Below are 26,784 nucleotides of genomic sequence, written 5' to 3'. Positions count from 1 at the left end.
CAACGATACTTCCGGTGCTTTCAAAATAAGAGCATCCACGCGTGACATGAAACTCACAAGGCTTAAACTTGCAAAACTACACCATTTTCATGAGATCGTAAAGTTCACACAGTCATTTTTATTATTATCATATCAACAAGTACAAACATGAATTTCTATAGCATCATATCAATTGTAAAGCCTTTATCTTAATGCAATGCCCTTCTGTGTCGCATCCAGCTTGTGCTTCCACGCTGTGGAAAAGTGGGGCTTCAGGTGTCACATGGGGCAAATGTGGAAGTTGTGACGTCACAAAAGTAAAGCGCACAGGGAAGTGATGTTACAGCTGAAAATAACCGCTTGCCATCCTTTCCTGTATGGCACGGCCCTGTATTGTAAAGACTGAAACTGTACGTTTTGTGAAAACGTTCCTCTGACCTGGCCAAATACTGCTTTTTGAACATTTGTCAACATAGCAAAATATAGCAAAAAAAAAAAAAAACACACAATCAAATGACAACATTACGCAAACAAAATGCTTTCTAGTGTGTAAACAATCAATCAGAATAAGGTATTGTTTTTATTGCGGCGAAGGTGTAGAAAGGGCGGAGCAGGACAGGAAATCAACCTGTTGGCTTCGAAAACTTTTTTTGTCTTATTTTGAAAAATATGCTCTTAATTTTTTAGGCTGATGACACTAAAATAAGGCTTAACTATAATTGTTTGCAGCTTTAAAGATAACCTATACATTCTGACATGGACATCTCACTCAGCCGTGGGGATTTATCCAGGCTTGAATCCAGCACCATTCCATCTGGGATTTAAAGCGTCTTAAGAACCAGATCAAATGCATCAAGATGTAAGTTGCTTTTTTTTGTGCCCTGCTGCCCTCCAACAAAGGGTTAAACCAAACTGATAAAGCTTCGGGTTGTGTTTCACAGTGTCTTGAATCACCACCATTTAAAACAAAAAAAAAAAACAGGGTCTTGTCTCGTCCGCCCTGTCTTACGAGTCGGCGGTAGGCCGGATCCAGCTGGCGGGGACCCACTGCGGTTCGTCCTGCGCCTTCATCACGGCTGCCAGAAGCTGAGAGCACGAGTCCTGCAGATCCTCGTTCACAATCACGTGGTCAAAAAACTGCCAGTACTGGGACTCCATCTTCCTGGCTGTGTCTTCGATCTCCTGGAAGTCCTCGTCCTGGTGGAGGACAGAATCTTTCATTGCACGGTGACAAAAAAAACAAGTGTTTCATTACGGCTCTTGAGAAAATAGGGCAAAAAATTTGAATTATAATTCTCTGAAGATCTTGTGAGAAGATTAGTAATAAAGAGGGGCAAACAGCAAACATGGATACATTATGAAGTTTAATTTTTTTAGTTTGTTTGTTTCCTGTGCGGCCTAGAGACAGTTACAACGATGAAAAGACGGGGGGCAGGAGGTCGATGAAGATGCTAAGTTCTCTTTGGGAATGATCAGGATGGGTAGGATAAGCAATGAGGAACAACATGTGAAGTATGGTCATACATTGCATCAATTCTGAATATGATTCGTTATGAACCGCTCAATGGTTCTTATTAACATCTGGCCAAAATATTGAATCAGTATGTCATTTAAAAAAGAGGTTCAAGCACAGGATGCTTGAAGGAAAAGCTACTGGATACATAGGACATTTGTGTTTGCCTTCTCTCCTGTGGATCAGAGTGAGGTTCCTAGGGAAACAAGGCTTGGTGCCAGTTTCCACTCCCTGTTAATGATTTCCTAAAATCCAAGGATGATTCTTACTTTGAACGGCCGGTTGACGTAGTAGTTGGTGATAACCTGGGAATCCCGTCTTGTTTGTCTAAGATGCTCCAGAGACGGCGGCCTTATGTATATGATGAAGGCTCTGAGGTCAAAGGTCCTCACGGCGTGAATGGCCTGAGGCAGGGAAATAGGTCACGTTTAAAGTTTTTTTTTTCATTTTTTTGCAAAAAACAATCAACAAAAATGAGAAAACATATTTGACGGCGAAAAGTGTCTCTTACATTTGGTTCAATGTCAATGATGCAGATCTTCCCGCTGTTCAAGACGTCCCTCACAGCCTCCACGCAGGTGCCGTACAGATTCCCCTTGTACTCCCCGTACTCCACAAACCTGCCGGACTCAAATATTTAGTTTGAATCCAAAGACTCATTGAAAAAAACATTTTCTAAAAATTATAACAACAATACGAGACTTGCTATCCGGCTATAATGGGGTATTATTATCATTGTGCAAGCTCTTTTCCCCCGGGACAAAGTAAAAAGAAATAATTAATTTTTTAATTTAATTGCATTTACCTGGTAGAAAATGTATCAAATAAGGTAATTATATCTCTTAGTTTGTAAATATAGACTTTATTTCAAGGAAAGTTGATAGTGTTTTGTTTCCTCTTAAATAAAATTCTAAATTTGGCCTCCTAGTCTGCTTTACCATCAAATGCCTATTCATATTTTTACGGTTTATTCAACAAATAAACGTATTTTATGACCTATGCGTATGTTATATTTCAACAAGGAAAATGTAATAAAACACCAGCAATTCATTTTTTATTTCTTTTTTTTCTGTTTCTATTATCATTACTATTATCATTTCTAATAATATTGTTGCTGTTGTAATGAAAAGGCTCTGCCATCGTCACAGTTTTAACTTCATTATTTGAATGTCTTTCATCATTTTGCTAATAAGCGTTTAAATCACGAATACTGATGTTTTGTATTTCACCTTTTATATAGTTTGTGGCGTCACGCACCTGTTGTTGTAAACCATCTTGTCGAAAACTTCCCGGCTGGTGAAGTGATATTCCCTGCCGGACTCTTCGTATCCCCGGGGGGCTCGTGTGGTGTCTGAGGGAGGATCGGAGACAGTGACTTAGAGGAAATCTAAAACAAAAAAGTAAAAACCAAATACAATTTTTTTACTTTTTCCTTTTCAGTTCATACTTGAGAATATGCAATTCAATTTGATTAACTTCAGGAAAAATTTCTTGTTTATTTTCAGGAAATCCTTTAACACGTCATCATGTAAATAATTGTTCTATGTTTTTCTGTCGCAAACTTGTAAAGCGTCTTTGTGTACCGTGAAAAGCGCTATACAAATCGTATGTATTATTATTATTATTATTATAATTTGTAGTTCTGTCTTTGGTGCTTGAATCAATTAAGGTGTTTGTTTTTTTTTTAAATTGTAATATTTGGTAATTTCCAAGTATGTTTTAAATTTTCAAATTCTCACTTGTTGACATTTTTCAAGCAACTTTATAGAGATTTTACAACTTCTTAGCTAAATCTTTTCTATTTTTCCAGAATTTCTTGTCATTTTTAAATATTTTGCTGTTCTGATTCATTGTTTCGACTCTTTTAAAGGACTGCCAACTCCATGCATTTTTCTAAATCACAGTGAGTACGGTGATTTTACGAACGTATCCCCCATACGTACGAGGCAGTGCTCCCTGGAACGTGTTGGGCTTCATCTCAATCAAGCGCCTCCTGAGTTCATTCACACCCACACCAGACGGACCTAAGACAGAAAAGAGGTCATTGTTCATTTTATATACACTGCTCAAAAAAATAAAGGGAACACTTAAAAAACACATCCTAGTTCTAATTGAATGAAATATTCTTATGAAATACTTTGCTCTTTACACAGTTGAATGTGCTGACAACAAAATCACACAAAAATGATCAATGGAAATCAATTGTATCAACCCATGGAGGTCTGGATTAGGAATCACACTCAAAATTAAAGTGTAAAAACAAACTCCAGGCTGATCCAACTTTGATGTAATGTCCTTAAAACAAGTCAAAATGAATCTGTGTTGCTTCCTGAGTGGACACTATGATTTTACAGAAGTGTGATTGACTTGGAGTTACATTGTGTTGTTCAAGTGTTCCCTTTATTTTTTTGAGCAGGATATTTAAAAAAAAACAAGAGCGTGACTGGCAAACATTAAAAAAAATACCACTTTTTTTTTTTTGTTGGGAAACGTTTAGGATGGGGACATGAATGGAGGGCGGAGGTACCTAAGAGGGCGATGAGCCGATGGGGGTCATCTGGGTGGCGATGGTAGCGCACCACCTCCTCGTAGGGGCTGCTGAGGGCGTTGTGGCAGCTGCTGGAGCAGCGGGTGTGGCAGGACGGCTGGGTGGAGCTTTGACACCACCGGCGACACAGACGCAAACTGCGCCTGAAACCGGCTGACCAATATACCAGGTTTTATAAATATGAGACTAAAAAAAACAACACACGGCTTGTTTCAATAAGATGCTTTTTCCTCTTTAACTTCACACTCTGGTGCTAAGTTGGAAGGCTTGATTAGTTTAGATTAGATTCAACTTTATTGTCATGACACATGTAGGGATACAGAGTAATAAACGCAGATAGCCTTTAATCAGAAGTGCAAAAAGCAGAAGTGCATGTGTACAGAATATGCGGTATTCATTTGACGGAAAAAAATGCACTTTTTTTACAGCTAGTGCAAGTAGAGGTGGATAATTGTTATATGCAGATTACATGCAAATAGGTAGCAATTAGTATGATTAACAAATGGTCATATACAACTATAAATATACGCTAACTTTAGAGATGGGATAAGGGGTTGAAGTTGGAGACGTACCTAGGTAGATCCCTTCAGTGTTGCTGCTGAAATCATCCTCCTCTGGGTTGTAATGAAGACAAGCAAAGAAAATTGAAAAGAAAAGAAAGATAGAAAATTGAAAATGGGAAAAATAAATAACAAAACTTTGACCACTGATAATAATAGAAAAAAATAATGAGGATGATTACTCTTTTTGTAGAATTACTGAATATCTGACAAAACTGGATTAATGAATCATAGATTTTAAGATAGACTAAATAATAAGAACCACAGGAGCGGATGGGGCCGAGATATACGGGACTGTCTCAGAAAATTAGAATATTGTGATAAAGTTCTTTTTCTTCTGTAATGCAACTAAAGAAAACAAAAAATACTTTTTCATGATATTCTAATATTTTGAGATAGGATTATTGAGTTTTCTTAAGATGTAAGCCATAATCAGCAATATCAAAATAATAAAAGGGTTGCAATATTTCAGTTGATTTGTAATGAATCCAGAATGTATGACATTTTTGTTTTTGTAATTGCATTACAGAAGATATAGAACTTTATCACAATATTCAAATTTTCTGAGACGGTCCTTAACTTGTGTCTATAATTCCCGTTATTTGACTGGACACGTTAATATGAATTTATTTGAATATGTCAGTCAATGAAGAACTTTTGATTTATTTTTGTGAAGTCATGTAAGATTTGAACGACTCTCACCTTCTCTGAGTTCGTCTGGCATTTTTTTTTTTTTCCCGGCGGAAAGCAAGAAATAACAAAACAAGAGATTTGTCCCAACACAAAGGCAGATTCTCCTGTATGAAGCAAGCAGGTGAACATAACAAAGACTTACCTACCAGATTCAAAAGCCTCCTCGTCTGACGGGAGAGAAAAACAAGAGGGCGGCGAATGAGAAACGACTCATGACTGAGCAGAAAAGACATCATGAAGCAATGTTTTACCTGCTTCCACACATCTCTCATCGATGGCCATCATGTCTTCTTCTGTGGGGAAAAAATTAGAAGAAAATATGAATTTGGGAACTTCATCCGGGTAAAAGTGCGTTCATGATATGAAAATACTCCTTACCTTCCTCGACAGTGCTCACTTATGTAGGCAAGGGGTGAGAAATAATTTTAGGTGTTTATGAACACATGGAGGAGGAGTTCAAATCCTGTGGGAATGTGAATGTGTGTGTGTGTGTGTGTCTGCGTGCCTGTGTGTGTGTGTGAGTGTGAAGGGGATTGATTGCATTGATTTTCAGAATTTATAAAACAATAATTAAAGGGAATATGTAACCAATTTTATTTTGTAATTTTTACATTTGTTCATCATTGCTTTTTAAAAAAAAATGATTACCAACAAATAAGATATGGAACACCGAAATTATGTAAAACATAACCTTAAGATAAGCTAGGAATAATCACAAAACACCCCGACACAAGCAAGCAACAAAATATATTAAAAAAGAAGATCGAGAAAATGAACAAGAAACTTTCTATTCATTTCCATGATTGCAGGTATACATGCATACTTGCACAAATACACACCCACACAGACACACACAGTAGTATACTCACAGGTGTGTATGCAGGCATGTGGCTGATAAGGCTGAGACCACCAGAACTCCCTCTGCTTCCTGCAACAGGATTCAGGTTGGCTTTTAAAGACCGAACACTGAGGCAGAATCCCTGCTACTGTAAAAAGATAATATTCTTCTTTCTGAAGGGGAACTCACCGTCTGAGCAGGTCGGTGGAGGGTATAAGGCCGGCGCAGGCTGCGTTAACGGGGAGTTTCATGGCCTGCCACCAGAGGGCGTCAGTTTGGTCTACGATTTCAAGGACGTCTCCCTTTCTGAAGCTCATCCCTGCATCGGCACAGGGGATGGTGGGGTCGTGTTGCGGGCTGTAGTCCACCATGGCTCGCACGTAAATCTGATCCGGACAGTTTGGGAGTAGGTGGGGTTTATGCGCCGAGGGCTGAGAGAAGGTCACGGTAAAGTTTGGCTCACCATCGTCTGGTTGTGGACGGGCCTCTCCGTGATGGGGACGACCTTGAACATGATGGTGCCTTGGGCTCTGGCTTGCTGATGGAAAGACACAGGATGTTGGATAATGAGCCATAAAACAACATGCTTGGTTTACCAAAAGTTGGCTAATGTGTTGTCACTTATATAACTTATAGACTTATAACACTTATAACAATGTATTTTAAAACATTTTTTTTAACATCTTAATACATTTTTTTAACATCCACTGCATCTATTGCATTGTTTTTCCTTTTTAAAAAAATTAAATGTCACAATATGAAACAAACAACATATAAAAGTTTCAAAATTTTTTGATAAAGCACAAACAATTTTTTTTTTTAACATCTTAAAACATTTTTTAACATCTGTTGTATCTATTGCATTGTTTTTCCTTTCTTTTTAATTAAATGGCACAATATGAAACAAACAACATATAAAAGTTTCAAATTTTTTTGGAAAAACACATTTTTTTTTAACATCTTCAATTTTTTTAACATCTATTGCATTGTTTTTCCTTTTTTAAAAAAAATTAAATGGCACAATATGAAACAAACAACATATAAAAGTTTCAACATTTTTTGGTAAAGCACAAACAATTTTTCCTCCTTCATGACATTTTTTACATTGAGTTATTAGCTATGTTGATTATGTATTAAATTTGACCTTAGCCACAGAAATATAACATTAAATGACTTGACACTTTTGAACTTTGCTGTAAAGTTTTGTCCTTATTGTTGTGTGAATTCTCAAGTTATGGATTTGAAAAATATATCTTATTCTTATTAAAACGGTAAAAGTTGACAAATTTAAGAATATAGTCTGAAGAATCTAAAAGAAAAAAAGAGTAGAAAACTTTTGCATCATTTCGCCTGACAGTAGGGGTTCACTGAAAACCCTTTTAAGAGGGCTTCTGGAGACACCTATCTCCATCGACATGCTCTGACACTATTTACCAACAACATCAACGAGATTATTAATTTGTTAATGGATATAATCAGAAATTGCTGTTCGATAAATCTCAGTACTCAGAATTTCATTGCTGACAGACGTTCAGAACACAACAGACACATGAAAAAGACCCATCCTGGAGCATTCGGCAGAAAAGTTAGTGGCTCTTGTTCATGGATAGAATTAGAACAAAGTTTTATGTTGGTATCCATAACTACAGAAATGGTCTGGCACTTCTGTTTCTCTGGCCTTTTCTGACCTCAGTGACCTACCACAACTTGTATGACTTGCTCCGGTTCCATCCCGTCCACAGGAAATCCATTCACCTCTATGATCCTGTCCCCGGCGTGAAGCAGGCCTGCACACATGTCAACATAACGTGTGTCTTCGAGTGGCTATAAAAAACATCTTGTTATGCAGAAATGCAGTATAAAGAGCCGTTACATCGCAGAGACAACTCGTGAAGCCAGAATAAATGCTGTTGCTGAAGAAACAAACCACATCAATTTCAGGTCTTCTTTCAGTCATCATGGGTTGACAAATTAGCGATTATATCAACTATACTTGTGTTTGTATAGCTCGCTACAAATGTAGCCTGCTAATTGTGGCTAGTACACTCTCTGCCTATCCAATCAAAGGGCGTGTGACACGCTGACGCCTTCTAGAAGGCCTTGGTGTCTCAACTCAAAATCTGATTGGTTGAGGCAACGGTTTCATCGACAATTATTTTTTGCTCGAGCACCTGCGGATCTGATTCTGCAGGCCTCCAGGCAAAGTTCTTTGACTTTGACCTTGCCTGGCAACAAATAATGGCTGAAAGGTGATTGTTTAAATGCTTTAATATGAAAATACATGTCTGGAAGATACACAGCCAGGGAAAAAGCAATGAAAAGAGGCAGACAGACCATTTGGAATTATCTTATAGGTATTCGTGGTCAAAATATAATTTGAACCAGTCTGTGATAGAGATATTTTTTAGGCCAGCAGAGAAGGCCTTCCAGGCCCCAATGGCCCAATGGCCTTGCTTCTCGAGCTATTGTGATTATTCAAAGGCAAACTGACTCACCACTTCGATCAGCCAGGCCTCCATGAATCACCCGAGCTACAAATATCTCCCCTGTGATCTCATTTCTCTTAATGGTCGCCCCCTACGACAGAAAAGAAGACTAAATAAACCAGCTTTAAGGTGAAGAAGACGCACAACAAGGTCAGATAGATCCACGTGGACACATCGATGGATCCCGTTGGATGGCACAGAAAGAAACATTGGGTGAAATGGAAAAAAAAAAAGGTTGAAAACACAGAATACATGAAAACAAACACTGAAATCCAAATGAAATGAAGTGAAGTTATGAAGGAGCAGCGCTTAAAACCAAAGGATGGAGGAAAAATGAAAGGAAATGCTGTGGAAAACAAGAAATCTCTAACTAACACTGTTTGCAGGTCAGCCTCCATGTGGAGACAGCTTGCAAAGATCCAACAAGTCCACATTTTGGACCCTCATCATCTTTTCTTGTGTTGCCTCCTTCTTCTTTTCTTTCTCTGATTTCGACCTCCCGTCGCAGCCGGGCCACGTTCCTCCAACCTGCCGTTGGTCAAAGGACGTCCGGATGGTCTCGACTCTGGGTCCAGCTGCGTCCTCTGCTGCAAAGGGGAACCCTTTGCATTTAATTGGGGTGATCCGTGGCAAGATCCTGAGAGGCAACTGGTCCCCTGAGAGGTGGAGGGAGCTTCTACGAAGCTGCTGAAGGAGCTGGAGGAGGAGTTGGAGGCAGGAAGTGAGGGGATGGACCATATGGGCGAGTGTGCCGGGGAGAGGCAGTGACCCGAATTTTTGGGGGGTTTCTTGGGTGTCCCCTCTTGCTTGTTGACAGAAGGTTTTGCCGTCACGGTCGGGATGTTGTCCTCCATCCTGGAGGCGGCGAGGACCACCTGCAGCCGTTCCACGACCTGACTGAGCAGAGCCAGAGCCTGAGAGTTGTCCTGCACAGTTTCGGACATGCGCTCCGTCGCAGCTGCCATCTTCTCCCCGAGGAGTTTGATGTCCTTAGTGCTGCTCTCCATGGAGCTGGCTGCCAGCTGCACCGTGCTCCTCAGCTCATCTAGACTCTCCTGCTTGGCTAGCTCCACGGGGGGCATCTCTACCACACGGTGAGGTCGCATGGGGCTCGGGGGAGCCGTGCGGATCCGCGGATTTTGATTTCTCAGTTTTGGAGGCAGGCCCGGCTGGAGGTACTCGTCCATGTTGGTGTAATACGGCACGGAGAGGCCGGGGGGAGTCAGGGTCCGCTGGCGGAACGGGGTTCTGCCCTGGATGGAAAGGGGACACGGGCTGCTGGCGGACCGCCGTGAGTCATCCTCGTCTCTCCTGTCTATCTCATCGATGAAGTTATCTCCAACAAGAAAAGAAAGATTAATCCTCCATCCGTTACAAAGCATCGTAAAGTGATGGAATGGATGAAGGTGAAGGATGGATAACAAAACAACGGATCCTTTCTTACCAATAAGAACAGAGCTGTAGACCGATGGTGCAGAGTGATTTAAATTTTGCTCCCATAGTAGTTTGGTGTAACAAAGTCTACAGCGGCTAATTTGGCAGTTTCTCCCGGCATTATAGCGAGGAAGGGGGTACGGCTGAGCTGCTGGGTGAGCCAGCGGTTCAACAGGAGGGTAGCTCCCTCTCCGCACGTTACACCACGATGAACCCCGGGCATCGAGGCTTCCGGCAGTTGTCGGGCCCGGCACCCCGACAGCGGCCCCGAGATGAAGCCTGTGGCGGGTCAAACGCCTCAGGGTTTCCCAGTGACAACGGATCCCCCTGTGGAGGCGTCTGGCACAGGGAGAGGATGGACTGGAATGTGGCAGGCTAACTCTCTGCTGGGTGCAAAGGGCCAAGAAAACAGAATCACTTATTTGGGGAGAGGAAGAAAAGCACAAGCTGCAGGGAGAAGGCTGCAACCCTGTTGTCAGTATCAGGACTTCTAAGTTCTTGAGCTACAGGATAAATAACCCACTGTATGCAACTAACATCATAAATTAGTTTTGTCAATAAGACTGGCAGGGCTGTACAAATAATCCCCATTGAGTCTGCTTGATGACGAACATGAGTTTCAGACTAGAGCGTCAGCTTCAAGAAACAGGGCTCCAGGCAATTTTGAACCAAGCACTCACAAACACAGGAAAATTGAAGAAATGCTACATAGAAATAATCTCAGTGGAACAATATTTCATATGTTTTGCTATGATAATAAACGCCATTATTTCAACAGATTTCCCGCATCAACCACTACTTTATATATTCATTTATGACTATATATTTTTCCTGTGTTTTTTTCATGCCGTTATCGATGTTTATTCATGCTGTTGTTGTTTTCACTTGTTCCTTCTATTTATATGTTTTTTTCTATGTTACATTTATTTATATTGTTGTTGCTATGCTGTGACAACTAATTTCCCTATAGGGATCAATAAAGTCCCATACCATCCTATCCTATTCTATCCCTTCCCATCCCATCCTATCCTATCCCATCCCATCCCATCCTATCCTATCCCATGCTATCCTATCCTACCCTATCCCATCCCATCCCATCCCATCCCATCCTAGCCTATCCTATCCTATCCTATCATATATGACATCTATAAATAACTTATACATGACTCTCAACTTTGTCTTGTAATTTTCCTGATCTTAAAAACTGAATTTAGTGCTTTGTCATTTAGTTTAGATGTATCACTTGTGTAAATCAATAGCAGTGACTCTCACTGTGAATAATGAGAGTTCTGCTTGTGTAAAGAAGAGTCGGCGTTAGAAGTGACAACAGACACAACAAAACATCAGGATTACAAGGACAGTGAATTCTGTGAAGACTGGAAGAAATCAAGAGATGCTGCAGTTGAGATGTTTGCAGAATAACTTTTTTTTTTTTTTACCCAGAGAAAACAGGTGCTAAAAGGGCATATATCAGTTAAGCCTGTTCAGGAATGGCTTGAAAAATGTCCCATTTAATATGTATGAATAATGCAATTGAAACATTCTTATTCTTCTAAAATAAAAAAAATGCTTTTAAAACTAAGCTACTGACAAACTGAAGATATTGACAGGGATGAACTATCCAAACCAATTACACAAATTAGTGAGCATGGAATACAAACATCTGCTCTCTGATGGTTGCTGTCAGCTGTTTGATTTATAATCAGAAAAAAATAAGTTTCCACTGTGTTTGAAAACATAGTCAATATTTCCGTTATGGTCGAGTTTAAATGCTGGTTTATTTGTAGCATTAGAATCTGCACATTATTCAGTAACATACAATTGAAATAAAAATATTGTCAATAAGGAGCTTGATTAAAGGGCTAGATAATCCAAATATGACCCTACTTTAGTCCTGTTTAGTTCAAGAGAAGTTTTCGATTTTAAGCGCAAAAAATATTTCAACATTTACATAAATATTTCTGAATACAACATTAGAGCTGACAAAAGAGCGGACAGAAATCCTTACCCCAATTTAAAAAAAAATTTGGAAGAACCAGCCACTCGGAATTTTTAGGATTCCAAATCTCACAATTAAATATCGAGAAGTCAACCAAATGAAGAAAAGGACGGATTTAACAACTGCAACTCCATGCAATAAATACTGTTCCACCTGCATATTGGGTTTAAAAAGCTGCAAAACAAGAACCTTAACATGAACTGTTTAACATGAAATGACCATTAATGTTAACATATAAACAGAAAAAAACAATTCACAACTTTCAGTATGTAAGTGGCTTAAGATCACTCAAACTAACATATTTTAAACAGAAAAATTCCATCTTTAATTAATAAACGACTGATTTTTCTCCGGTGTTTCTGCAAAAAAGAGATCAACCACTGTTTGACAAGGGATTAAAAAGATTCATGCATAATAAGAGGGCGATCCCATCTGCATGTGACCCAATAAGCAGGTCATGTGATGCAAAACAGTGAGTAGAAATGGGTTTGTGGGTCAAATTGGGCCTCAAGAACAGCAATGTTCTCTTGGCTGCTGTCAAATCTACTGCAGCACAAAAAGGAGCGGAAACAAAAAAAAAAAAAAAACAGTTGAATGACAGCGACGTGTCGCTCACCAGAGGCTGTTTGTTCTTCACCAGGCAGACGATCCTCGTGGCTTCCTCCTCATCCGGCGCGTCCTCTGGCATCGGCGGCAAAACCGGCTCGTAGTCTTTCAGGGCCACCGTATCGTGAGCCGAGAGAAGGGCCTGGGTAAAAACAGTTTTAAAGCGATCCGTGACTGGATGGAAAACAACAAACGGTGGTGAAATGAAAAATGTTCATGCCGGTTTATGGAGATACATCATGCAGTTTGCATGTAATAAAGGAATTTTGAGTTATGACAATGAATAACCAAGTTGAGCGACTAGAAATCTACAAGCTCATCGCAACGTCCCGTGAAATGTCCAATAGAGACATATTACACGTGTGCCTTATACAGACATTTAATTCAATCCTGCACAGAAAAATGCTGGTCAAATAAATAAAGGGAGCACTTTAACAACACAATGTAACTCCAAGTCAATCACACTTGTGTGAAATCAAACTGTTCACTTAGAAAGCAACGCTGACTCATTTTGACTTGTTTTAAGGACATTACAGGACCGTCTCAGAAAATTAGAATATTGTGATAAAGGTCTTTATCTTCTGTAATGCAATTACAAAAACAAAAATGTCATACATTCTGGATTCATTACAAATCAGCTGAAATATTGCAAGCCTTTTATTATTTTAATATTGCTGATTCTGGCTTACATCTTAAGAAAACTCGAAAATCCCATCTCCAAATATTAGAATATCATGAAAAAGTATTTTTTGTTTTTTTAATTGCATTACAGAAGATAAAGAACTTCATCACAATATTTTAATTTTCTGAAACAGCCCTGTATATCAGCCTATGGTGTGTTTTTCCACTTTCATTTTCAGCGTAACATGGGTTCATACATTTGATTTCCATTGATCATTTTTGTTCTATTGTAGGAACTAAAACACGTTCCAGAGAATCAAAATTAGACATTCCCAAACCTGAGATTGCATTTGTTGTGTTTACTCATACTTAGCCATGTATAAGAACTCAGTAGTTTCCCAAAAAAAAATAAACACAATTTTTTTTGAGCATTGACATAATATTTAAGTTGCTTCCAAAATTACTGTTCAAGAATAAACCATTTAATAATTTTCACATCTATCCCATCATTTTAGAAAAATGCTCCAAAAGCGTATAATTCTTACTCCTTTGAGGAACTCCTATTCATGATGTTCCCCTGTGTGAAGGGATTTAACAAAACAAAATATCCTCTGTCTTTTATTTTTAATAGATAATCAGTGGTGTAGCTCTGTACCTGCAGGTGAGGCTGTCGCAGGAGTCGATAGAGTTCCTTTGCCTCCTCAGAGCAGCTCGGTAACGACTTAATATCTATCAGAAGCTGCAACCAAACAAGACATTGACATTTTAAAGAAAGATTATTTTGAACGGGAAATCAGAGCATCACTTTTGCATGAATTCGACAATCCAAACCTCAACAAGATGAAAAACATCACAATTGTCGTGTTTTTATCAGTGATAACCAGAGGAAACCTGATATCGGCTGTATTGTTTACAGATAAAAACCAACGTCTTTGAAAGAAAACAAAATGCAGCGGGCAGGAAAACAAAACTACAAGTCAATTTTTTCTCTTCACTCCCTGCCATCTTTGACCTCAGAGCTTTCATCATTTCTCTCTTGGTGCCGCCGAGCGAATAAAATCTATCTGCTTGAGTAAGGACAAACAACTGCACCATTATTGAACTTTTTTTTATTGAAATTGCACATTATTTTACACAAATTTCATATAAAACTACTAATTGCAATTCACAAAATAAGATAAACATGCATATTATATATACATGCACACAGTTTATACACACATACATAAATATGTAGTGTATACTGCAATTAAAGTACATTATTTTGTATTCTATATCATGCCTATAGCAATGATAAAGCGATTATCTGACTCTATATGCAGAACTTTTACATTTACATTTTTTTCAGTGCGTTTGCCTGAGGTTAGACTTCGGACGTCTCCTGCTGACATCATGACGATGGCATCATTTGAGATGTCATCACATCATGACCGCTTGTAATGCTTTGTGTCATCACACACTTAATGAACCTTCCTGCAACCAACCAACATCGATGGAAATCCACTCTACACAAAGACTGTCCCGCGATGATATACATATTTATTCACCGTGTAAAGAACACTGTTTACCGAGGTGGCAGATTTATATTCTCAAGCAATACAACCCAAGCCATCACCGTTAAAATGTATATTAAAGTCGTCTTTGGAACAGTTGGACTTTCTCCAGTTTGTTTCCTTTTCAACCTGTCGGGAGCAAACTTATTCTTGAATATCCAGACTTTGAAACACCTTAACCAACTCCAAGCTGACCTTGAAACAATATTTTGGTCACTTGATAATAATAATAATAATAATACATGGGATTTTTATAGCGCTTTTCATGACACTCAAAGACGCTTCACAAGTAAAAACAGAAGGAACAGAACATACACAGAATTATTGGGAAGAAGTCCATAATTGCAGAGTGTGGCGATGAGCGCCAGTCCAGGGACAAGCTGGAGGAGCTTCGCCGGTGTGCAGCTGAGTGTCGTGCTGCTGTGAGGAGGCAAGTGTCGGAGCTGGATGTCGGAGATGGATTTTTGGTGGAGGGAGAGATGGTGGAGCAGGAGGAGCAAGAAGATTTCGGCCGATGGAAATGCCGTCTTGCTAGGCGCCATCGGGATCCGGAGTTTCGAGAGGCTGGCCGGCTAGTTAGCCAGACAGCTCAGGTCACCGTCGAGATCCAGAGTTTCGAGAGGCTAGCCGGCTAGCTAGCCAGCCAGCCAGCCTGCTCAGGTCGCCGTCGGGATCTGGAGTTTTGAGAGGCTAGCTAGCCAGCCAGCCTGCTCAGGTCGGCAAGCTAGTTTGGTAGCTTGCTGGAGATTGTCCAGGTGAGCCTTTGTCTTCGGTTTGGTTTGGTCCATCCTTTGGACTAACTGTGACAAGATATTGTTTGCACTCGACCTATTTCTGGGTCTTGTTCGTGAGGGTCCGATGGAGTGTTACTGACGGACCACTGTCTTCGTCTCTGATGCAGGCACTGAATGGCTCCGCTGTAGTGAGGAAGAAACAGGCGAAGGAGTTCGCAACTTGAAACTCAAGTCATTTCTGGAACCGAGCCGTTCATTGGAAAGGCTTTGTCATGACTTTGCCCAGCGCAGAGAAGAACCTACAGATGGCACTGCATCTCTGCTGCTGGGAGGTGATATGAAGCTGAAAAGAGGCGGCGATGAATCCCTCGATTCCGGATGCCTTTCTGTTAATGTGGACCAGTATGAGCTCAGCGCAGCCCCACCTGGCGCACAGGTCCTTGTACACCTGTCTGTCCAGGTGTTTGAAATTTTCCGACGTTATATCGTAGTCCAGGTCCTTGACCTCGGCCCAAATTTCTTCGCACAGACGATCGATGACGGCCTGGAAATTCATCACGTTGGCCTGCACTTTGGCCCGTTTCAAAGTCCTGCACACCAGTTTCTGGACAAAAACTCCAACCGCCACTTTCCTCATTTCCGACTCCGACTTGGCATCCATGCCGGTCATGGAGATCACGTCCTCTACGGAAGGAAACACCGCCGGCTGACTCTGCAGGTTCAGCCCGTCCTCCACCTCCTGGATCATCCTGCGGGCGTAGCCGTCGGCCTGGGACTCCTGCCACCACTTCATGACAGCTAGGAAGACCATGGTGTAGCGCCACATCTCGCCGTACACGGCGGGCTGTTGAGACAGCGCGACGGCGCCGCCGTCCTCGCCGCAGTCCTCCGGGCTCGGGTCTCTACCGGAGATGCAGTTGTAGACCAGGCCGGTCACCGCTTTGGCCGATGAGTCTCTGAGCTGGCTTCTGCTCACGGCGTCAATGCGGACGTACAAACTGTCCATCCACTTCTTGCTGCACCTGGGGATGGACTCGCTCCCGTGGCTCAACATCATCCACGTCAGCATGCGCTGGATGGACGCTCTGGCCAGGTATTTGCCCATGAACAGCTTAATGCGGCCCGCTGCTTTTGACCTCCTCTGGGGTTTATGCTTGGTCAGGTCTTTGGCCACCTCACCCGCCAAGCTCTGGATCTCCTCAGACGGCAGATCGTCCTCACCCTCATACTGCGCTATGTTGTCCATAAAGTTGGTCAGCTTCTCCTCAATAATATGCTGGGCTCTCGCCATCGTGGGCGAGTCCGAGGGCGGATGGATTTTCTGCCGAGGAGTCGAGTCCCGATGCCAACGGCGTCCTTTTGCGCAAAAGGTCTTCATGTTCACTACCGCGTTTTTAAGCATTGCAAAGAAGTGGATGATCATAGCGCTCAGTCTGCTCGTCGACGGGATACGCTGCTGCTTCTCCTCGTCCGGTTCCTCTGAGGAAAGGGCGGAGTTGACGGCCTCTGTCACCTCCGTAGCCATCAGGTCGGTCAGCTTTTCCGCGCTGTCGGATTTGAACTCCTCCTCAACGCCCAGAGCCGTCTTAATGCTATCCTGCAAGGCGTCGCCAAGGCTGGCTTGGACCATTTCTTTGGAGATCTTCAAGCACGAGTCCTGAAGACATGAAACGATGGTGTTGGACATGTGCGTCCAAACGTCCGTCAGCAGCTCCGCGCTCATGAACTTCGTCACGACGTCGGCCGAACCGAACAGCAACATGCGCCGCTGTTCTTTGGTCATCTTCTCCAAGAAGAACTGGATCCGATTGCGAATCAGGTCATTTTTGATCACCGACAACAGCTTTGCGTCCGCGTTCGACCCGCTATACATTCCACTCGCTGTTGTCCGGTGACTGTTAGGCGACGCATCTGTCATAGTAAACTGCGCTTGAGTCTGGCTGCTGTGAACGCTGTGGTTTCCAGCAGCATCCCAACCTGTGTTTCTTAAACACACCTCCTTCACTGAACCTCACAAGAAGTGTCTACGAAGAATTCCACTGATGTCACTGCAGCTGTATTCATCATAACACTTCAACCATGATGTCAATAAGGCACCGTATAGCCTGGAACCCGACTCAAAGAAGTGTAAAACAACATACCTAATTTCAAAAATTCATCTCTCCTCTTTCTGAAACAAACCCTGATTGACCGGTTTAATATCAGGATAAGTAATACCACGTCACTTTATCATACAAATCTTTCATAATCACATCGGACTCCGAACATGACCGTTTTTTCTTCAAAGCCTGCTAGTAGAGAAAAGCAATCAATAAGAAAGGGCCTCAAGATTTGTGAGATCAGTGTAGCGTCTATAAGGAAGAGGAAAATGACAAAGCCAAAATCCCCGTCACCATCGTGGCAGCTGATGATGTCAAATGAACGGCCTTTAAGAACAGCGACGGGTTCCATCACTAGCTGTTTGAAGCCAGTGGATCCCGGAACGACGCTATTCAGCTCTCCAAAGTGCCGATTCAATATGTTGGAAAAGGACAAAAAAAAAATCAAAAATTTGCAAATATCATGACGGATTTTGAAATGATACATTTACGGAACCTATGAAAATGAAATGCAGAATCACGGTTGTGCAATGGATTTTCATGAGCGTATGCAAATATATCTACAAAAAAGTGTCAAAGAAAGAAAAAGGAAATAGATACAAATGTGTCGATCAGGATTGTAAGGATTTGTAAAGCACAAATAGTAGAGCACTAATCCCTCATCCGTGACCTCCAAAAACTTTGTAGCCCGGAACTGACTGTTCAGAAGTGACCTTTAAAGGAGATTCCCGGCCAAAAATCAGGGCTCTTACTGACATCATGATTGAAATATGATGACTGCAGCTGCAGTGACATCAGTTCTCTTGCCGTGTTCAGTCATGGAGGCTTGTTTCTGTTTCTGATTTGCAATCAGATCCAGTTCTTTTTGGAGAAGATGACCAAAGAACAGCGGCACATGTTGCTGTTCGGTTCAGCTAACGTTGCAAAGTTTATGAGCTGCTGACGGATGTTTGGACATACATGTCCTGCACTCTTCTGCATTCTTCGTAGAAACTTCTTGTGAGGTTCAGTGAAGGAGGTGTGTTTCAGAAACACAGGGTGGGATGCTGCTTGAGACCACAGCGTTCACAGCAGCCAGACTCAAGCGCAGTTTACTATTGACAGATGCGTCGCCTAACAGTCAACAACAGACAACAGCGAGTGGAATATATAGCGAGTCGAACGCGGACGCAAAGCTGTTGTCGGTGATCAAAAATGACCTGATTCGCAATCGGATCCAGTTCTTCTTGGAGAAGATGACCAAAGAACAGCGGCGCATGCTGCTGTTCGGTTCGGCCGACGTCGTGACGAAGTTCATGAGCACTGACGGACTTTTAGACACACGTGTCCTGCACCATCGTTTCGTGTCTTCAGGACTCGTGCTTGAAGATCTCCAAAGAAATGGTCCAAGCCAGCCTTGGCGACGCCTTGCAGGATAGCATTAAGTCGGCTCTGGGCGTTGAGGAGGAGTTCAAATCTGACAGTGCGGAAAAGCTGACCGACCTGATGGAGGCCGTCAACTCCGCTCTTTCCTCCGATGTACCGGACGAGGAGAAGCAACACCGCCTCCTGTTGACAAGCAGACTGAGCGCTATGATCATCCACTTCTTTGCAATGCTTAAAAACGCGGTAGCGAACATGAAGACCTTTTGCGCAAAAGGACGCCGTTGGCATCGAGACTCAACACCTCGGCAGAAAATCCATCCGCCCTCGGAGTCACTGGAATAACAGAGAAGCCAAAGACGGCTCAACATAATATGACCCCTCTCAGATGAGGGGGGAGATTTCTTCAAGTGAAGAAATTCAATTCCGGTTGCCAAGACAAGATTTTGCCAAGAATTCCCCCCCCCCTGACCTGGAGGACCGAGAACCTCCACAGACATTCGACGCTCCTCAAGAGAATGAACATCTTCAGCCTGCTGGGATTGAAGGAAAAAAAAACAAACAACTAAATCAAACCTGGAATGAGAGTCCCGATGCCGAGTCCAGAGCCGGTGCAGGGGAATCTCTCAGGAACCTCTGGAGACACTCGTAGACCTGGGAAAAAAAACAAACAAACGAATGACAGATAATCTCAATTTCTTCAGCAGGACAGCAACATTTGGATATTCGTCTCTGGACGGCGGAAAACGCTCAGACCTTCAGAAGCGACTGCAGCCAGGAGGAGGTCAGCAGACTGTGGAGGAGCTCGGCTCCATCGATGTCCTGGCTCACCGACTGCCTCACTTCCTCAACCACATTTGTCAGGATCTCACGCAGACCTGCACACACACACACACACACACACACAGGCTGCATAAGAGGCTAAATGTCAATGTAATAACATGTGACAATGAAGTCAATTTCTCCTTCTGACCTTGTTCTCCGAGTTCACAATGAGGGCTTAACACTTGAGCCTCCACCGCCTGCCTCATGGTCACCGGGCCCTCGACCTTTGACCCTGACCTCCGGCTGACGGCTTTCTGATACGTCTGACAACTTTGAGAAGCAGAGGGGACACAGCGGCGTGGGGAGGGGGATTAGAGGGAAAGCCCAGCTTAATCTCCAGACATATTTCTAAATAGCCCATACGAGTATGCACATGTTGATTTATTGATTTATTGTCCGTAGCCTGATCAGTAAAGTGATACTAAATTAAAAAGTTTATGGATTGCGCTACAGGAGCGATATGGTCAAATCTTTAAATTCAGTTAAATCTGCTTTGGAGATCAACGTCATGGATGCAGCGGCACGTCTGAGCCTTCATTTGGAAAAAACAGAATTTTAACAGAAACAAGCCTGTCGGACGACTGAGCTGGAATTCTTCGTTGTTAAACTGCAGATGCATCGTTCTGACTTCGATCCAGCTCTATTTAGCTTTGATTGGATTTTTTATTTCGCATCATGCAACAAATTGTAAGAATAAGAATAAGAATAAGAACAACTTTATTAATCCCAAAGGAAATTGCTGTGCCAGAGTTACAGAAAATATAACAGTAATAAATAATAAAAGAAAGGCAGAATTAGAAATAAAAATAAACTATAAACTATAAAGTGTCTCAGTGAAACTATAAAGTGTCTTAGTAAGCAGTGATAAAACTATAAGTGTCTTAGTAACAAGTGAGGTAAGGAGTGCAGAATAGTATGATAGAAGGGAACGCTGTATTGTAGCTGTGATGAGATGAGATGAGTAGCGGATTATTCAAAGTGACGTCAAAGGAGAATTATATTTTTTGTTTCTATTGTTTTAACTGGTAGAGTTAAAATACAAATATATGTATATGTGTTATACGCACACAGATGTTTAGATTTTCCCTTTAAATTGAATTTTCGCAGCATCTTGAAACTTAGTTTCATCCGCTGAGATTCACGTAAACACACGTCTTCACAGATCCATTCATCCTCTAAGACGCCTCAGCGTTTACTCGCGTCTGAATGAAGGCCAAAATAGATTTTCCGAGAATTACGCTTCGACCCGGTGGTGGCCGTTGACTTTTCCCGTAATCCCATAATATGCTGGGAACCTGAGAGAGGTTTTAAATCGCCATTAAGACGAGCGAGATAAGGTGTTACTTCAAAAGTAATTACAGACGAGAGTTTTCTCTGCGTTCGGCGTAATTACGGATCTATTTTCTCAAAGGACCGGGGTTTCGATCGGGTCTTCGGCCTGCCGTTGGCGCCAACGGGTCGGGAGGTTAATGGTGTGTAAGTACAGTTAGAGTCCGGACGTTAATCTCTGCTTGATCAAGCCGACAAATATGAGATTTCAGAAGAACTGTCACGGTATCTGAACCCACGTGACGCCAAGAAGAAGTAGAATTGGGCAAAGTGGGTGAGGGTCGGTCGCCAGTTTATGAAGTTGTGAAGAGTAGCGTTTAAAATATGACCTTCAAAATCAATAAAAAGGGTTGGAAAATGAGAATTACTCGCAAATCTCTTTCATTAATCCTCCGGCGAGAGAAGCACTGGGAAAAATCTGGTTATTTTCAGTCTTGTAAGAACGTTAATATATACTGCTCAAAAATAAATAAAGGGATTTAACAACACAATGTAACTCCAAGTTAATCACACTTGTGTGAAATCAAAGAGTCCACTTAGGAAGCAACACTGATTCATTTTGACTTGTTTTAAGGACATTATATCAGCCTGTAGTGTGTTTTTACACTTTCATTTGGATGTGACTCCATGGGTTCATACATTTGATTTCCATTGATCATTTTTGTGTGATTTTCTGGTCAGCACATTTAACTATATAAAGACCAAAATATTTAATAAGAATATCTCATTCATTCAGATCTAGGATGTGTTATCTTAGTGTTCCCTTTATTTTTTTTTGTTCTGTTGCACGGACTAACATACATTCCACCACATCAGCCAGAACAGAAAATTAAAATTAAACATTCCCAAACATGAGATTGCATTTGTTGTGTTTCTTCATTTTTAGCCATGTATAAGAACTCAGCAGTTTCACAAGAAAACAACTTTTTTTTCCAACGCTTTTATGAAGTTGCGGCTGATTTTTCTTTTTGAGCATCGTCATAATATACAAGTTACTTCCAGAATCACTGTTCAAGAATAAACCATTTAACAATTTTCACATCTATCCCATCATTTTAGAAAAATGCTCCAAAAGCGTATAATTCTTACTCCTATTCATGATGTTCCTGTGTTTAAAGGGATTTAAAACAAACAAAACAAAAAAATAAATAAATGTCGCCTGTCTTTTTATTTTTAATAATCTCTGGTGTAACTCTGCACCTGCAGGTGAGGCTGTCGCAGGAATACTTTTACATCAATTATTTCCCGGCCTTTTCATCAAACACAAGTGCAACATAGCCACTGATTTTTCCTCATTACTATTATTTTATCAATAATCAATTTTTATCACGAGTTTAGAAAAATCTTCCCCGACTGGTTGATTGACATTTGTGCCACCCCAAAAATTCCTCACTAAAACAAAAGTATCTCAAACGGTGAAGAAGAAGGTCCTCATACCTTTTGAGTCCACCCGCCGTCTTGCGGGTCTTGCGGATCCTGCGGGGTCCTGCGGGTTCTTCCAGGAGCCCTTACGTGTACAGGAAAGTGAACAGATTCCCAACACCGCACTGTCATGGAGTTCCAGAGAGAGAAAGATAGAGAGAGAGAGACGTAATCTCTCCCGATCCCACTTAATCCCAGGCAAGTGAGCCTCCTGCCTCTGGCCACCGGAAGCCAGTTCCTCCCGCACCGGCTGGCCGGTTGCCGCGGAGCCGCCAAATCTTCTTAACTCTTTCAGCCTTTAGCGGCACGCAGGCGGGAGAGCCGAGCGTTCACAGGACGCGCTTTCAGCACAGGAAAAAAAAGGGGAAAAGACCGGCTTCGAGCTGTCCTACATTTCCAGGAGTTTTCCGGGAGGCCGAGATTCTTCATTTGTGCGCACAAAGATCAATTTCCTTGTCGATCGATTTTATTAGACTGAATAAATAAAAAAAATCCAGCATAGCGACAACTGGTGGAAACACATTCACAGTGTGTGTGTGTGTATGTCTTTATAAAAACAATTTAAAAAACAAAATAAAAAAAAATAACTCACTAACCCAAGCTTACTGTTCTGTATATTTCCTGTGCATTGTGTATATGCAAGTGTATTTGCAGTAGAAACACATTCACAGAGTGTGTGTGCGCGTCTGTGTATGTCTTTATGAAAAAAATTAAAAACAAAACAAAAAACTCACTAACCCAAGCTTACTGTTCTGTATGTTTCCTGTGCATCTTGTATTTGCAAGTGTATTTGCAGTCCTTATGTCCTCTATTGTAAGTCGCTTTGGATAAAAGCGTCTGCCAAATGCAATGTAATGTCATGTAATGAAAGAGTCTCAGACGCTTGTCAAATTTGTGAATTCGCCGCATGCAATACAGGATAATAACATTTTGGAATTCATTTATGCATTTGGATGTTAACACTAAATTTTTTCTTGTTTTTCCATAAGGTCATTTACAAAATATCTGACATTTAAGCTGAGCCCATTTTCTTGAGTAAATGAATTACTATCTTGTGGGAACAATTTATTTTCTCAGTGGAACAAATTGTTTCTTTTTACAAATGGATAAACAATCTTAACAAAAAATATTTTCTTAGTAGTATATATCTCATACAAGAGAGGAAATGTTACATTTTAACACTTTAAATTACTTTTATTTTTCTATTTTTACTTTTTATAACAATGTTGGTTACCCTTTCGGTAATACCTTCATGTTTCGTACCTCATATTTGACAAAAATGAATGGCGAGTCCAGTTTGTTGTAGTCAGTTATATACAAACCACTCAATAATTTACTTTAAAATGCAGTTCTAAGCTGTTCATAACACTGGATTTATTCACTGTACAAACTTTTTATGAGTTCTCGAAGTTTATATTGTTTTTTTTTAATTCCATGGCTGTTCTAGGGTTTCGAGGATTGTCTCTATGCACAAGTGCGCCTAAGATAATGCTTCCAAAAGAGAACTTTTGCATCAAACCAAAATCTGTCAGCAGTGCAGTAAGCTCCTCTAATTCCTGAGGAAATTCACCCCTGCACAAACACACACACACACACACACGGGCTGAACGCACATTATTGTGCACACACACTAAGATCATCTCTTTGCACTTAAAGTGGCTTAAATAAAGTGGGTTTGTTGGTTAATCCTGCCTCAAGTAAAAAAAAACTCTGCTGGTCTAAAACCCCTGACATGTGAAGGACTCTGGATCTGTAAACTCAATTAAAAACTTCTAAATTGAATTTTAAGCCAAAAAATGGACAAATTAACTGGAAAAAAAATCTGAAAATTATCTGGAAAACAGCAGGAAATTAGATAATTGGAAACCTTTTCAAAAATATGTTTAAAAATACATGATAATTTCACAATTTGTTTATTCGGGATATTATTATTATTATTTCCTAACTCAAGGTTTGATAAAATGGCCACAAATTGATGGGTAAAAGTCCCTAGATCCAACACAACAAAAGAAAATTAATGCAACCTGTCGCTTAAGAAACTCATCAAAACAGGGAGAAAGTTTGTTTTCTCGTGGCTTTTTAGCAAAACACAGGAAACACTGGTTAAAACCCCCGTAAGGTGAATTTATTGTTCCTTTATCACGATCGATTTGACACACTGCACATCACGGCAGCTGAAAAAGTCCGTCTGCATGACAACAAGGATCAGTTCAGTCTGGAGTTTTAAGATCCAACAGTCGGTTTGGACAGAAGACGAACCTCGGAGAGTTTGTTCCTCAAACACAGATATGTATTTAATGTATTTTAAGCGGCAGCAGTGACTAATCCTCCCGATTGCGTGAAGAGGAACATTGGAGAAGCGTTGAACTCCTAGCGGATCAAGCCCAGGAATGTAATTCCAACAGGGACACACAGAGGAAAACAAAACAAGAACAGTGTGTGAGGTTATATCGAAATCAGGAGGCAGACAGATTTGATTTCATGCTGGGTGTCTCATCAAGCCCACAAATCCACATCTGAGAGCTTCTGAAGCAGCGAGGGAGGGGAAGCTGGAAGCAATCAGACCTGACGCTTTTTCGCAGTTTAATAGATCAATTGTAAGCATTGATTCAATCAGGGCTTTTTAAGACACTCTGACAAAAAAAACCTTTGGGATGTGCCAAAGAACACTCACATCAGATGTTTTAAAGATACACAGGTTCATCTTTATTTTGAACAATTCTGATCAGAGGGGGCGGTAGGCGATGAGTTATTTCGGGGAAGCTGGAGTTTCCTTGTTTGTTTTTTGCAAAAATTGCTTGTCATTCCCCGCGCATTTCTTGTTTTCATTTCGTCCTTAATAACTTTTAGGCGATTCCAATCTCTTCATTAAATATGTGAAGGTAGAAGTAAATCAGTGAAAAATAGTTCCAGGCATTCGGGACCATCAGCACAGAAAGCAACATTTCTGGTCGATATTCATGGAGATTCTTATACAGTATATGTATATGTTTTTTTTTTACACTTTGTGACAATGGAAGCTAAAACTGGTGACTAGTAATCTTGGAAAAAGAATAATAACTCCACCTGAGCGTCTCCACTCAGGTTAGAAGCAGCGGTTGATTTAGATTTATGCCACTTGTACTTTTGGAGCGCAGGCAAAACCTCAGCTTTGCCTAAATTTACTTTCCTCAAATAATAGCTCTGATCCCCTGGCTTTTATTATTTTTTTTATTGTTAAACCGCCTGGGAAAAACAAAAGCCTTGATATGGGTGGGGGGGGGGAGAAAAAAAAAAGGCTCTGTCATCCAGTGAATCCCTCTTAAGCCCTTTTATAAACTGGAGAGCGGTGACGTAAACGACAAAACAAGCAGCGGCGGCGAGGTGGAGCTGCAAATGGCTTAAAAAAAAAGAACAGTGAGCACGAACAGATGGCGCGTCGGCACCGCGGCTGTCTGCTCAGACGTCACCTGATCGCTCGGCTCCTCGTCGCCCGCACACACACACACACACACACACACACACACGCCGGGGTCGGAGTGAAGCGGGTGTTGTGACCTCGGCCCGCAGGTGCGGCGTCTGGGCTTCCTCCTGCAGGACCGGCCTGCAGGACAGCCCCGAAATAGGACTCTTGCAATCATCAGGATTTAAGTTTAACTCAGCATTTAAACATGGGAAATAAAGAAATACTGTTAATGACGTTGTTTTTTCAGAATTCTTAGTTCTAAGTAGCATCAGGGGAAGGGGGTGTCTGGTCACTATCCTGTGACTATTCAGATTTCCTTTGTATCAAATCAATTCAACAACTGCAATCATAATTGAGCAAAAAACAATTTGTGGGATTTCAGGAATAAGAAAAAAAAAAAAAACAACACACAGTTCCATTTTTACTTTGTTGATTTCTCCACATGATCTGTTTGTGTTTGATTTCTTGTGTTTAAAACGCTTTTTAAAAGAAGGTCTGAACATCAGCGAGAAAATTTTGGGTTTAAACGACCCCCCTCCAGAAAACTGCTCTGGATCACTGAGCCAACCGGTGTTTCCGGAACATGAGAGAAGAATCTTAGAGAAGAACGGAGAAGGACGATATGACCGATGTGTCTGTAGTGCCATCCTGTGGACATTCAACAACTGGCTATAGACACGCACACGGAAAGGAAAATACACAAAAGGAGCCCAGCCATCTTTTTGACGTGCTTTTTCT

At 41.3% G+C, this 26,784-nt stretch overlaps 1 protein-coding gene across 1 annotated transcript; it reads right to left on the bottom strand.

Moving 5' to 3' along the window:
* Positions 1–90: 90 nt before the first annotated feature.
* Positions 91–22,734, bottom strand: mpp4b (MAGUK p55 scaffold protein 4b). Its single transcript, XM_086148474.1, has 22 exons — positions 22,617–22,734; positions 19,999–20,120; positions 19,782–19,903; positions 19,602–19,679; positions 13,933–14,016; positions 12,667–12,798; positions 8,627–8,708; positions 7,833–7,918; positions 6,595–6,669; positions 6,321–6,517; positions 6,163–6,221; positions 5,672–5,689; positions 5,545–5,586; positions 5,440–5,460; positions 5,303–5,317; positions 4,613–4,654; positions 4,020–4,193; positions 3,436–3,516; positions 2,750–2,843; positions 2,004–2,112; positions 1,762–1,896; positions 91–1,176 (listed from the first exon to the last, which is right to left on the bottom strand). Exons 2-22 carry the CDS (start codon positions 20,054–20,056, stop codon positions 985–987), a joined length of 1,896 nt encoding a protein of 631 aa, XP_086004600.1. The 5' UTR covers positions 20,057–20,120; positions 22,617–22,734; the 3' UTR covers positions 91–984.
* Between the last annotated feature and the right edge of the window lie 4,050 nt (positions 22,735–26,784).

The sequence above is a fragment of the Fistularia commersonii genome, chromosome 6, assembly GCF_037954325.1.
Source record: "Fistularia commersonii isolate RoL2024-O1a breed Wild chromosome 6, RoL_Fcom_v1.0, whole genome shotgun sequence".
NCBI classification, from domain to species: domain Eukaryota; kingdom Metazoa; phylum Chordata; class Actinopteri; order Syngnathiformes; family Fistulariidae; genus Fistularia; species Fistularia commersonii.
This window is presented reverse-complemented; position numbering and strand designations above follow the sequence as displayed.

Bases quoted from the DNA above. Each gene is read 5' to 3' on its own strand.
- mpp4b (XM_086148474.1), bottom strand. From the start codon at position 20,056: ATGAGGCAGGCGGTGGAGGCTCAAGTGTTAAGCCCTCATTGTGAACTC. The intron at 19,680-19,781 runs GTCTGAGCGTTT...TTTTTTTCCCAG, and splicing joins GGCTGCAGTCGCTTCTGAAG to GTCTACGAGTGTCTCCAGAG. The intron at 6,670-7,832 runs GTAGGTCACTGA...TCTTTCCATCAG, and splicing joins AGCAAGTCATACAAGTTGTG to CAAGCCAGAGCCCAAGGCAC.